Genomic DNA, 14568 nt, shown 5'->3' on the forward strand with positions numbered 1-14568 from the left:
TTCTGGCATACAAGTTGAATTTTTCAGAGCAAAATTTACAGCTAAAAAAGGTAAGTTGACTTATTTATCAAGACAACTTTGGGAGACTAGAAATTCCATATGTAGCAAGATTTGGAAAGACAGTGATGTTTGAATGTCTTTAATACATATTTACACTACATACTACATTGACTTGCATGCCAAAATATTAATATCAATTAATATCTTCATTGTAAGTCCTCCAAACAGTACACTGGTTTCCAACTAGTCTTTGATTTGTTTTCTATTTTTTAAAATCTGCACTGTGATGCAAAAAATGGTTATTTATTGGGTTAGGGGATGTTAAGTGAGGGGAAAAAAGGGTGTTTTTTATTCTTTATCCGGAGCATATCATGGTACCAGTGGTAGAATACGAACTCACAAATCTTGCCAAGAGATTATCCTATAACAGTGATTCTCAAATTGACAAATATCAGGCCTACCCATAAATGCTGGAGAAATATTTTTCCACTCCCCTTTAGTAAAGGGAAGACAAATCATTAAGAAGCAAAACAAAATACTTAAACACATTTAAGTATGGGACATCACCATACCTGTTCCACTAATATTTCAATAAGTCATAGTGTGGCTGTATGGTAAGAAGGTTTCAGGTTCAGTTCCACTGTGTGGCACTTTAGGCAAGTGTCTTCTACTAGAACCTCAGGCTGACCAAAGCCTTGTGAGTGGATGTGGTGGATGGAAACTGAAAGAAGACATGTATATGTGTGTGTGTGTGTCTGTCCCCCAGTACTGCTTGACAACTGGTGTTGGGGTGCTTACGCCCCTGTGAGTTAGTGGTTTGGCAAAAGAAACTGATAGAATAAGTATCAGGCTTCACAAAAAAACAGTCTTCAAGGCAGTGCCCCAGGATGACTAGAGTCTAATGACTAAAACAAGTGAAAGATAAAAGATGAAATGAAATACCTGCAAATAGCTGGGAATACTTCTTGAAGTCCTTTACTTTTCAATTGAGAAAGATCAAGACAATGTACAACGACATCCATCACCTAAAAACAGGATTTTTAGCTCTTAGCTTCTTAGGTAAAAGTAACAAAGCTTTTTTTTTTTTTCAAGAACTGGTTTAAAGATTTAAATTAATATTATACAATTTACTCCTAATTTATCTGATCTCAAAAATAAAAGCAATTACACATCTTGTACAAATCTACTTTGAACCTTTAAGAAAACAACATTTGTAATTTTTACAACTATAACCTAATTGTATGCTAAGCTGACCTTTCATAATAAAGGAGAAAGTATGATGTATGTATGAAATAAAGTCAGTTTGGACTGAGTCATTTTCAAGTTTTTGCTTTATAAAAAAAAACATGTTTTCTACTTTTGGCTTCATTAAACTTATAAAGAGTTACAGCCCAAAACAAATGCTAGTCCCTTTTTTTGCAAAGGTTTGTAAGGTACCACTTTATATGAAAAAGATAGGTATAGAAATGCTCTTACACTAAATAAATTTAAGCTTTTGTAAATTGATATTTTACAACAGAAGACTTTCATTGAGAGCTTATTAACAAATATGTGATTTATAGAAATTCTCATTAATGATTATCACTGGATGTTTGTTGGTTTTAATTAGAGAAGCTAAGCAAAGTATTATCAGACTTGTTAATATTGAAAGAAACAAGATATTGTATTCTGTTTCACTTGCATTCAAATACATCTAGAAAGACTTCATCTTAAAAAGTTACATAGGTAACAATAAGCTGCATATATAACCATTAATTTCTTAATGATTTGAATGTTTTTCTATATTTTGCTAATCATTTAATACTTCCTTCCCACAAAATATTGAAAGTAGATATTTATTCTTAAAGATCCTACATGTATATTAATAAATTACTTTCCTAAATGAGAAAGCTACAGAACTGGAGGCTTCTGCAAAACATAAAATGATCAGGAAGGAAACAAATTACTGGACATTGATACTGACCTCAATTAGGAGTTCTGCTACATCATTTGGCATTTTATCTACCAAAAGTTCTACAACACGCAATATTTCTGCTTTGGCTCTGACTAGGACCAAATTCATTAACTGCGGATGCTGAGGTTGTGCGTTTTGAGCTAATGTATTATAACGAGCAACTTCTTTTGCCATTGTGATTATGAAAGCAGGTGGTCTGGCTGTGGCTATCAGTGACAATGAATGTCGAGCTGTGCGGCTAGCATCAGCATAGGGTGTCAATGGAAGGCCAAAAGTCATGCTAAAAAAAGGAAAAGGAAAAATATATTAAAAAAAAATTATAACACAAAAATTTTTTTAAAATCACTAAAAGAAAATACTCTGTGAAACAATGCAATGAAAGATGGCATCAACATACTTTGGAACCAAACGATCAGCGTCAACACAAAGCTCTAACAGTCCAAGTAAAACTGCAGATACATCGAGGTAAGGTTCCCAGACGGTAAAACCTCTTCCAAGCAAATCTATGGATGCACGGCGAATAGGTGTGTAAGCAGGTATTCGCTGAGATGCTGGTTGTGACAGCAAAAATGTTAATGCATGACCTAAAAAGAAAATATTCATAAACAATAAAACTACTCAGCACAAGGGGAAATTAAAAATCTTTTTTCATCTTTACTAGTTATGACTGGGATATATAAGCATTAACAACTGAACACAGGAAGAATTTCAAAAACTAAACCATGGGTGTCGAATCTGTTTTATATAAAAGTGAATTTGGGGTCATACTTAGCATTGCTACAGGTTAACCTTTAGTACACTGCATTTTCTCGAGAACTGTTTCCCCTACCACTGCCCTGCTGCTACAGGAGAGATAACTCATACAGTGACAGGATGCACTACAGCATGTTAAAGGTTAAATCTGGCTTCCAGGCCATATGCTTCATATCTCTGAACTAAACATGTGCCCAAATAGCATATAAGGTTATGTGAAGATAATTTTTAAATATTTATTATGATTGTATTTCTGTATCTTTTATCTTTTACTTGTTTCAGTCATTGGACTAGACTGCAGCCATACTGGGATGCCAGCTTGAAGACTTTAGTTGAACAAATCAATCCCAGTGCTTGCTTTTAAGTTTGGTACTTAGTCTATTGGTCTTTTTAGCCAAACTGGGTTGTCAGAGTGGAGAGGGAGGGAAAAACAGACACACAAAAATATTCTCTCACACATGCACACACACACACGACAGACTTCCACAAAGTTTCCATCTACCAAATTCACTCTGAAAGCATTGGTCGGTCAAGTGAGGCTATAGTGGAGGACCGGAGGTGGTATGCAGTGGGACTGAACCCAAAACCACGAGGTTGCAATGTGAGCTTTTTAACCACACAGCCATCCCTGTTTGATTCTTACATTAGAGCTATTTTATTTGTCTTCTTATCACTACAACTATAACGAATAAGAAAGAAAAGTTTCATGTTTACTTACTAGTAAGACGGGCTAGTGAATAGTTTGACAAGCTAAAACCTTCTTGGCCTGCACGGCGAAGCTTCTTTTGGTCTGTGTCCGGTTTACGTTTGCTAGGTTCAATCTCATGCCCAAACTCTGCTCCTACAACTCCAAGCATGATGATTGCAGTGGCCTGTTTCCTGCGTGATTCAAAATTGCTGGAGAGTTTATTGGCTGGTGGTTCACCTTCTAAAAAAAAAGAAGAAAAAAAACAACTCATAGTTAAAATTTTTCTATGGTAATATATATTTCAGTTTATTAACAGGAATAAATGAACCAGATTTTCCTTCTCTGATTACTTTGGAAAATTAAATAACACATTTTGTTGCATCTTTAGTTCATTTCTGACCAATGATGATTTATTTAAAAAATTGTAATTTGTTGCTATGGTATCTGATATATACTCAGACATTTTGAACTTCCCTAATCCAGCAAGTTAGAGACTGGACAAGTGCTTAAGTAATAGATTTTTCAAACCAGTGAAGCTTTGGGTACACTACAACAGGAAACTGAAATGAAATTGTGGCTTTTGTGCTTGTCAAGAACTTAACCAAATAAATGTAATATATTTATTGCAGAGGCTAAAAGCACTGCACTTAGCCAACATGTATTGCTCAATATAACAATAAAATAACTGAGTTAACTGACCAGTTAATATCTGTTCTTCTTCATCCTCTTCTTCTTCATCCCCTTCACCTTTATGAAGGTTCTCATTCATCAGACTGACACTAGGATCAACATATGTAGGCAGATGTGGGGCCCACTCATCAACCACTTTCTTCCGACCTTCTGGACCTATCCTCCGTAATTCAGCCAAGAGCAAAGCCTGAGCAGCTTCACGAATCTGCACAAAACAAGGTAAATGTGAAAAGAGTATATCAAAGATATTTTTTGTGTGAAAGAAACCAAGCAAAATGATGATGCATCTGCACAGAAAGAGGTTCCTAATAAATGATGACAAGCATTCCAGGAAGTGAACCGTAGATGATTTAGGGTAAACTTCAACATCCCTCACTACAAAAAAATGACAAGTCAATAAGTCCGGTACCCAAAGGAGTAGAAGAAAACATCATTTAAAGGAAGTTTATGTTTACTATCTCCCAATCCATCCATCCTTGTTCTTGTTGTCATTATCATTACTGTCTTGGTATCCACTTACTGGCTTAGATTAGATGGATATACATAACATTATCTTATGTGTCTCAATCCTATGTATGTTATCTATGAGGGAAGGTATTCTTTGATCTGATCTATTGACATTCTTGCATATTTTCCTCAGTTACTTACACCAATTCAAAGGACTTATTTACTTCATATATTATAAATACTACATTTCCAAACAACAGCAGTTGTCTCTTTTTTGAACACATTAATCAAGATTGTTTATGATGAACCATTACCTCAAAGTCATTGTTCTGCTTGTTTAGTCAATTAAGATTTGTTATCCAAACCCAAAACCTGACATTTATAAAAGGACGGCATTGAGAAAATATAACATCATATCTTTCTCAAAGTGTTGAAAGTAAATGAAACAGAATGTTGAAAATAAGATAGATTTGGTTCACTGAATACTTATCTCTCCTCTACAGCATTCAGTGTAGCTGATTAATATAATGCTTATAAAAGAAGACATGTCCATGTACCTTAGAGAGAGATGAGCTCTGATGTTCTAGACAGGATCCTTCTTCAGACATATGTCTCAGACTAATTGGTAAAGTATGTATAGTGTTATCCACATCATTATAAAGAAACAGATATAAAGCAGATCATGGCTCAGACCATCAACTCCAGAGACTTTTTCACCATGTAAATGCAGTATAAGAAAGACATGATTTAAGCTTTGAGACATATATGTTCTGGCAAGGTTTTTGATAACCAGGCTGTGCACTATTTATAGTAAACTGCTGAGATATTAGTTCACCAAAGTCAGACTATCCATCATCTCCACATTCTGGGAGGACAGAAAATATTGTCAAAGTTTTAATCTAATTGTGCTCACAAATTTCTTGTGAAAAGACACTGGTGGAGATACTTTGGGTAGTAAAGCAAAAGTTGGCTGCAGCTCAAAGCTGCTATTTGAACAGTGACACCATTCTTCAACATCAAATTACTTTTGCAAGCTCCAATCCAACAAGAAAGCCATAATGCAATTACTCAACCTAAAAGAATAAGCAGCCTAATCTTCCTCAAATTATATTCTGCCATGTTAAAATGTTAAGGAGAAAAAGGATAATATAGTCCTAGATATGTTTGTGCCTAAAAAATATATATATAAAAAAGGATGGTTATGGCTGCAACACCTTTAATCATAGCTCTGCTCTGTGAGAACCTGAGCTAAAGCAACAATAGCAAGTAAACTCCCATGATTTTTTAAAATTATCTGCAGACCCAGCTTTGTTCGTACAGTTCAATTTCATTTGAACAAAGTATAAAAAAAATTGAAAATTATATTTGTCTAGTAATGTGAATAATGGTCCAATGGAAAGCAATGATTCAACTCCCATAAGTTTATCAAATAAATTAATGCCACTTACTTCAAGGCACCTGTCTTGCCATCTTCTAGCCAACATTTCTACTTGTGGTGCTTGGTAATTACCAGACCCAACTAGCTCTGGTAAAAGAACACAGTGTAAAGCTGCAAGTAAGCTCCAACCTTGTTTAATTTGAGCTTGTTGAATTGATGCTCGTTCTCCTTCTTCATCACTATCAGGGTCTGTCTGTGCCATTGTACTTAATGATTGTTGTTTTTTCCGTCTAAGAAAAAAGAGTTTTTAAAGAAAAATGAATATTATGATGAACATGGTATCAATCGATGGGAGAGGAATGAGAGAAATGTTTATTCTCTTCTATCTATCTATCTATCTATGTAGCTAGCAAGTTAGATTTCTATGTCATCATCATCATCGTTTAATGCCTGCTTTCCATGCTCGCACGGGTTGGACGGTTTGACTGAGGGCTGGCAAGCCAGAAGGTTGCACCAGGCTCCAATCCAATCTGGCAAAGTTTTTACAGCTGGATGCCCTTCTTAATGCCAACCACTCCGAAAGTGTAGTGGGTGCTTTTTACGTGCCACTGGCATGAAGGCTAGTCAGGCGGTACTGGCATCAACCATGCCTGAATGGTGCATTTTACATGCCACCAGCACGGGAGCCAGTCGGGTGACACTGGCAACAACCACACTGGAATGGTGCTTTTTACGTGCCACCGGCACAGGACCAGTCAGCCAGCACTGGCATCAACTACGCTCGAATGGTGCTTTTTTATGTGCCACCAGCAAGAGTGCCAATCAGGCGGTACTGTCATTGGTCACGACACCAACTTCACTTGTCTCAATATGAATACAAATACTTATGGAATAGTGATAAAGACTGTGTTTGACCTCACTGACGGCTATTTAGTAATGAATGTAAATTTCTTGATGCTATTCAAAATCAAACTGCATGGCATACATTTTCAGCCTATCTTCTATTTTCTCTGTTAAGATGCTTTTAAAAATATTTTTACTCTGTGTTTAAGTAGTTTTTGTTTCTCTGAGATTATCTAGTATACAATATTAAACAACTAACTGAATAGAAAGAATATTACAAAAAAAAAGAAGAAGCTTAGTTTACCTTTTTATTCGTTTCAAATGACTTCCTTCCAAAAAAGAAGCATAGTTCATACTCATTAAAGTGTTAGCAACAGAAATGACACTCAAAAGATGTTGAGTAGTAATAGCCTGTGATATCTGCCAACGAGATTTGGTAGAGAATCTGTGAATTTCATCTTCAGCAAAGCTGTCACCAGTGTTAGAACTATTCATTGCTAAAGCAGCATCGCTTTCATTGTCATCATTTTCTGTTGATGAATCCATTTCAAGATCATCAAAAGTAATTAAATCTTCCATAGATTTCTGGCGTACTTGCTCTATTAAAGTTGGCTTTTTATTTGAGATCACATTCTGAAGTAAAAGGTTTTGCTGAAGACGAAACTGCTTTTTGTGTCCACCAGGAAGTAAAAGAGACATGTGCCCATGGCGAGAGAACAAGCCAAAAGACACGGGTCTCTTGGGTCGCAGCAAGCCCAGCTTGCTGTGACAAAGTTTGTCTAGATCAGGATCAAGGCCCCATGCATGCAAGCATGACATAAATAGCTGAGCAGTTTCCATGGTTATGTCAATTGATTTTATGTGAATACTATTTGGTCGATGCTTTTCTGAGGTAATTGATGTCACAGATGGCCGATTGCTTTGTTTTGGAGATGACTGAGGAGAATATTGTGTGGCTTCAACTTTATTTTGTATCTTGTGACCAACATTTTCTGCCTTGTCTTTCACTTTAGCAATTAAGCCTATAAAAGACATAAATAGAATGCATGTTAATGCTAATTCCTTAGTTCCAAACAAACATGACAGATCATACAAAAATTGTTACAAGTAATCTATAGCTTACCAGCAATTTTCACAGCCGCTTCACTGACCTCTGGTTGTATTGCATTGTGTAACCTTTCCATGGTAGGACTGGTAGTATTAAATGCTTCTATTTCACCTGGCGTCATCAAAGCATACTCTTCAGTTAAGAGTTGAACTACAAGCAAAGAATTGAAAAGCAGAGGTGGGTAAGAAAAAACTTTAATGCAAAAAAGGATTTCTGGTCTGAAAGATGAGAAAGTATTATCATTAAAAAATATTTCATTAAAAAACATGAATAATTTTACCATTTCTAGAAAGGAAAACTAGGATTCTAAGCAAACAAAAGATATCTTAATAACTACTATCTTACCTATAAGGGATTCTGTATCAAAGAATAACAAATGGGCATCTGGATTGTTGGTGTTAGTGCGGATACCCTGTATAAGTAAGGGTGATGCTTGTGGCTTAACTAGTTCTGGTTTTGGTGCAGCAGATATCAAAGGCTGGGCTTGAGTAGGCCCAGGATTTTGTGTTAGTTTTTGTTGAGCAAGGTTCCGGAAAGTGGCTAAATTACGCCGCTTCAAGGCTTGAGTGAGTGTTATACTTGGATTTGTTAATGCTTCTACTGCAACTGCATTTTCATCACAATTGTTGAGAATTTCTTCAGCAATAATTCCATGAACACACCGATCAAGGTGACCTTTTAAAAAAATAATAAGCAAAAGTTAGAAATGTGGAGTATTATGGAAAAAATTGAAATCTTTAACTTCTATAGAAAGTATTGGTGATCATGAATAGTAGATATATGTTATAATTGAGGTCCAACATGGCATAATTATTTTCTAAAACTTATACATGTTTAAAATAAAAAGAATTACATCAAACACAAATCTGCTTTATGAAGTGCAAAAGAATTACTGAAGATTTTATCTTCACTTTTATGTTATAATCTTCAATTATTTTAAATGCAAAATGATCTGAAAAGAATATTAATTTCATTTTTTGACTACTGAAAAATATTGAGAAAAACTATCGAATCAAATTACTAATAGCTGTACATAGATAAATTTTAAACTTGCATTGCTCACCTGTTTCCATTTGCCAGACATACACTGTCCCATCAGTGCAACCTACCACCATAAAGTCATCCAGAGGCCGCCATTTTATTACCCGAACAGGAAACAAATGCCGTCCAGCTAACATGATACATTTCCTTTCACGCAAACTCAAGAGAGTTACAGAATGATCACTTGCGACCGAACATATAGCTGTCAAAATCCGAGGCTTTAAGTAAATGAAAAATATACACATATTTACACATAAACACCATGGCAGATGCTTCAAATTTGCATAAAGTTCACAAAGTACAATAAGAAGAGGAGAGGACTGACATTTCAATTAAGGCCCTTCACTGGAAATATAAAAAATTCTTAACAATACTAAGATTGACAATTAGAGAAATGATAGTGAGGACAAGCTTCTTCTACCTACAAAATGTTCCTCATAGCAAGCATCTATTGAGTTGGCAACTAAGTTCCTGCCGTTTTTTAAAAATTTTGGAATTCATTGCGTTTTTAAATTTTGGAATCTATTTTTTTGAGAATTCTATTTTTGAATCATTTTGGAATCTATTTTGTTTTTTTCTAGTTAATTTTAGTTAATTTTTGTTTATTTTCCGATCATTAAAACAGAATGTATGGGTTGGATGGCTTGACAGGAACTGACAATGTCAGGGGCTGCTCCAGGTTCCATAGTCTGTTTTTGGCATGGTTTCTGTGGCCCTATGTTAGTGCTTTTTATGTAGCACCCTCACCAGTGCTTTTTATGTAGCATATGAAAAAGTTTTTGTTAATATTCCCATACAGTTTCAGATTCTATCCCAAAGCATGGCACTTTGGGCAAGTGTTTTCTACAATAGCCTTGGCTGACCAATGCTCTGTGAAAGAAACTTGGGGGCAGAAGCCCATCATACATGAGTTTGTGTGTAAATGTATGCACTGCAGTAGTCTATATCACCTAGAAACAAAAATGTCTGGTAATGATTTGATGTATGAAGAAATGGAATAAAGTACTTTATCAGTAAATGAAAACAATTATAATATATACAGACATGGCTGAGTGGTAAAGAAGTCTGCTTCACAATTATGTGGATTCAGGTTCAGCTCCAACATGTGACACTTTGGACAAGTGTTTTCTACCTTCGCCTTGGGCTATCTAATGTAACTAATGGTCCGTGAGTTAATTTGATAGACAGAAACTTTAGAGAGCCCACTGTGTGTGTGTGTGAGAGAGAGAGAGAGAGAGAGAGAGAGAGAGAGAGAGAGAGAGAGAGAGAGAGAGAAAGAGAGAGAGCATGTGCATATGTTTTTGTCTCTTTCTCTACATTTGCAATTCTCTAAAAAAAAAAAAACACGGTGAGCAACAGTGACAATGCTTACTGTTTTATTTTTGTGGTAACATTGTGCTTTCAAAGATGAGTGAAGTGAAAACACCTTTACTTGAAAGATGAGTAAATGTTAGCAACAGGAAAGGTATCAAATTGTACACAATGCCTTGAAAACATGTATTCATCAAGCAACTATTTTACTCGATTCTATTCTAAATTCTAGATACTGAGAAAATTAATTGAAACATATAGGCAGTGTATTATGGTTATAAATATGGCCTTGAAAAAGTCATAAATGTGCATAAAAGGTCAAAAGATTAATAAGGTTTTAAACAGTTTATAGATAAAGATAAAAGTTTATTATGTAATGATAAAGATCTACCCTCCTCTTATCCACAGAAAAAAATGATACATGATAAAAAAATACTTACATTACAGCTATTTGGAGGGACCAGAAGTTGTGTTATTTCACCTCCATGAACGGTAAACGTATGGAGCTTGATCCCTTGAAACATGTCCCAGAGAATCACAGAAAAGTCGGTTCCACCAGAAATAAGATGTGCAGACTCATAACGAGTAGATTCATTACATGGATATAGTAAACATGTGACACGTCCATCATGTCCCTGTAATACTTTTACACTGATTTCTGAAAAATCAAAAAAGAATTAGAAAAGAAAGAAAAAAAAAAAGGGAATTGATTGAAATTAGACAGAGATTTATCAGTCTTTATTATTGATAAATTCTAGAATTTCAACTTCTTTAACCCTTTTGTTACACTATTTCTGTTGAGATGCTCTGTGTTTCTTTCAATTAATTTTGAATATAACAAAGAATTTAGTAAAATAACTTAGTTATCATTTGTGTTAGGAACACAAATTGTGACTAAGGTTTGGTGGAGGATTTTAATTCAAAACTTTTGAAAACAAGACATTTGTACTACAAAGCCAGAAGTTTTTTCAGCCAGGTTGGTATCAAAACAGTTAATAACAAAAAATACTTATTTTGGATTAAATATTTATGCATGATTATACAATTTCATATAAAAAGATGAGGCATAATAATGACAATGTCTTTGGAATATAGGATAATTTAAACAAATTTAAATATCTTAATGAGCAAGATCTAGTACATGACTGAAAGGATTATTTTATCATAATTCATCAGCATCATCATTTAACGTCTGTTTTCCATGCTGGTATGAGTTGGACAGTCTGACCAGAGCTAGCAAGTAGGAGAGCTGCACCAAGTTCCAGTATGAACGCATTTTATGAGGTACCTGCATGAGAGCATTTTATATGGTACTGGCACAAATACTTTTATGTGGAACCAGCACCTGCAAGACAAACACATCTCAGCTAGGAGAGGGAGTGGGGGTATGGCCATAAAGAACATGCCTGAGTGTATGGATGGCTCCAATTTTACTTTGCTTGATGTCTCTTCTCAAGTAAAACAAATCACCCTAAGTCCCGGTCTGCTGTACTTGAGAAGACATGTCAAGCTAAGTAAACAATATATTAAGTAATTATATACAGTTCTATATTTAAGAGATGAGGAATTATGTACATTATTTACATTATTTACAATTGACGGATATTTGTCCTCATCTTGTCTGTTGTTAACCACTATGCCATATGCCCGTGGCCATACGGTGTAGTGGTTAAGAGTGCGGGCTACTAACCCCAAGATTCCAAGTTCGATTCCAAGCAGTGACGTGAATAATAATAATAATAACATCGAAAAATACCTTAGGAATGAGAACCCAGGTTTGAAATTTCCCCAAGACACCTGATGAAGGCTGGAGGGTATATCAGCTGAAATGTTGTGTCAACAACAAACAAGATGAGCACAAATAGCCGTCAATTGTAAATAATGTAAATAATGTAAGTAATTATATATTGACATAACAGTCCAGTTGCAATTTGTAGAGAAATGGTAAAAATCAAAAATAGAAAAGAAAAAAAAACAGTGGTTATAATAAAATTTAGGAGAAATTTTGGTAGCTACAAAAAAAAACAAAAATACATACTATTAGGAGTTAGTTCTTTCTTATGCAGCAGTTGAAGTATAACACATTTTGTAGCAGGTGCAATAATTAAACTGCCATCCTGGCGACCACATACTACGAAACCTTGAGATGGAATGTGAATAGTAGCAGTAATTTCAAGACCTCTCTTTTGTTCACACTAGAAATAAAAGAAATAATCAATTAAATCAAAGTGCACTTATGTAATAAAAAGGGAAAAGTAGAGCCTTCTGTGTGATAGCTCAACAGAAATAGCAGCCAAATGGGATATCAACATGGTTTGAATATCTTTGATCACAGGGTCTGCTCTATCAGAGGTAGTTTCAGGCTAAACAATACACACCATCAGCATCATCATAACTCAATACAAATAGCTTCAAATTCTTCCTTAAAATGAATCCATTGGAGAAAGAAAATGGGAATATCATGGCTTGAATATCTTTCATCAGAGGTCTACTCTAGGCAGACCAGTTTCAGGGTTCTTGCTATTGCTGCTGCTGCTGCTACTACTACTACTACAACTATTACTACTTTGTCATGATCATTTTCATTGTCATGATCAATTTTGCATCTGCTTTTGCCCGGTTGACATGTGTTGATCAAAACTTCTTCAGGCAATAACTTATGGCTGGGTACACCTTCTGATGTCAGCACTTGTTTTTCAAAACAAATTACTTTATTCCACATCTTCATATGTTGAATAGCAAAGTTGTAGGGCATACTGTTTATTTGGGGCATTATTGCTGTCCAAGTGATGTTAATGCAAACGCATGTGGAGAATCTCACACACACACATACACAAAATTGCCACCACTGCCTTTCAAGTAAAATACTATAATTTAGTGTAATTAAAATCAAATTTACCATTCTTTACTCAATTTATATATATGCATAAGATTGTTGTCACTCTGTCGCTTACAACGTCGAGGGTTCCAGTTGATCCGATCAACAGAACAGCCTGCTCATGAAATTAACGTGCAAGTGGCTGAGCACTCCACAGACACGTGTACCCTTAATGTAGTTCTCGGGGATATTCAGCGTGACACAGTGTGACAAGGCTGACCCTTTGAATTACAGGCACAACAGAAACAGGAAGTAAGAGTGAGAGAAAGTTGTGGTGGAAGAGTACAGCAGGGTTCGCCACCATCCCCTGCCGGAGCCTCGTGGAGCTTTAGGTGATTTCGCCCAATAAACACTCACAACGCCCGGTCTGGGAATCGAAACCGCGATCCTATGACCGCGAGTCCGCTGTCCTAACCACTGGGCCATTGCGCCTCCACTATGCAAAAGATTAATATTTTAGATTTCAACAAATTCAAAATCAAGTTTCATATGAAGTTAAACAAATAGTCAGTGACATATGAGATGTTGGAAAGAAGTGTGTGTGTGTGTGTGTGTGTGTGTGTGTGTGTGTGTGTGTGTGTGTGTGTGTGTGTGTGTGTGGAACAATAGCAATGCACTTTCTCTCACTAGTATGGAGAAGAAAGAAGCATGGGAATATTACAAGAGGCTGTTGAATGATGAGAATGGGTGTGGGGAGAGACAGTGAGGCTATCCCAAGTAGACTAAACAGAAGGACAAGTTATTGGGGTTGGCTGCTATACCATCAAAAGGACCATTAAAAATATGAAGCCAAGGAAAGCAGTAAGATCATCACTATACTTGTTACTGGCTCTTATCTTACTAACTGCACCTCTGTACAGGACTTGTACAGCTTTTACAAGCCTTTCATCTACCCCAAATTTCCTCAGTAGCTATCAGATCACAGAGCATGAAATCCTATCAAAGGCCTTCTCTAGGTTAACAAACTCCAGGGATAGGGACTTACACCTGACCAGATACTTCTCCTGCAACAATATCATTAAGAAGATGGCATCCATGGTACAAAAGTAAACCAAAGGGCATTCTTATCCTGATAAATTGTGCTGTATTAATCAATAAATTATGTAATTGCTCAACAAGTTTACTTATCACACAACACTGATATAAATAGAAGAAATAAGTCTGATCTGACTCACCAATTGATCGAGTAATCCAACAGAGGTAGCTGGATTTTCATCCCATAAATCTTGGAGAGCTGTTTTCACTTTTGGGTAAAGCGCTTGAAAATAGAATAACTTACAGATAGACAATAGTATAAACATAAAAATATATTTGTACATAAATATACATAAGAGTTAATTCTGTTCTTTTCAAGCATATTTTATCAAAGTGTGTTTTTAGTATTTTTAATATTTACATTGATTTTTTGTTTTTATTTTAGACCTAATCCTTTAATATTTCACTAAAATTATCATAGCTAGAAACAGCATAATAAATT

The 14568-nt window shown here is 35.4% G+C and overlaps 1 protein-coding gene across 3 annotated transcripts in view; it reads right to left on the reverse strand.

Annotated features, from left to right (window-relative positions):
• Positions 1-14568, reverse strand: part of LOC106880060 (WD repeat-containing protein 7) — a 112588-nt gene that overhangs the window by 13686 nt on the left and 84334 nt on the right. For all 3 annotated transcript variants that reach the window (XM_052968711.1, XM_052968710.1, XM_052968709.1), the window contains 13 exons: positions 14267-14349; positions 12252-12408; positions 10654-10871; positions 8925-9120; positions 8207-8536; positions 7877-8011; positions 7058-7775; positions 5981-6200; positions 4095-4290; positions 3426-3635; positions 2352-2538; positions 1964-2234; positions 943-1025 (listed from right to left, as the gene is read on the reverse strand). In XM_052968711.1, the coding sequence (XP_052824671.1) occupies positions 943-1025; positions 1964-2234; positions 2352-2538; positions 3426-3635; positions 4095-4290; positions 5981-6200; positions 7058-7775; positions 7877-8011; positions 8207-8536; positions 8925-9120; positions 10654-10871; positions 12252-12408; positions 14267-14349 (3004 nt within the window). The remainder of the gene's footprint in view (positions 1-942; positions 1026-1963; positions 2235-2351; positions 2539-3425; positions 3636-4094; positions 4291-5980; positions 6201-7057; positions 7776-7876; positions 8012-8206; positions 8537-8924; positions 9121-10653; positions 10872-12251; positions 12409-14266; positions 14350-14568) is intronic.

Source organism: Octopus bimaculoides, chromosome 6 (genome assembly GCF_001194135.2).
Source record: "Octopus bimaculoides isolate UCB-OBI-ISO-001 chromosome 6, ASM119413v2, whole genome shotgun sequence".
Taxonomy (NCBI): Eukaryota; Metazoa; Mollusca; class Cephalopoda; order Octopoda; family Octopodidae; genus Octopus; species Octopus bimaculoides.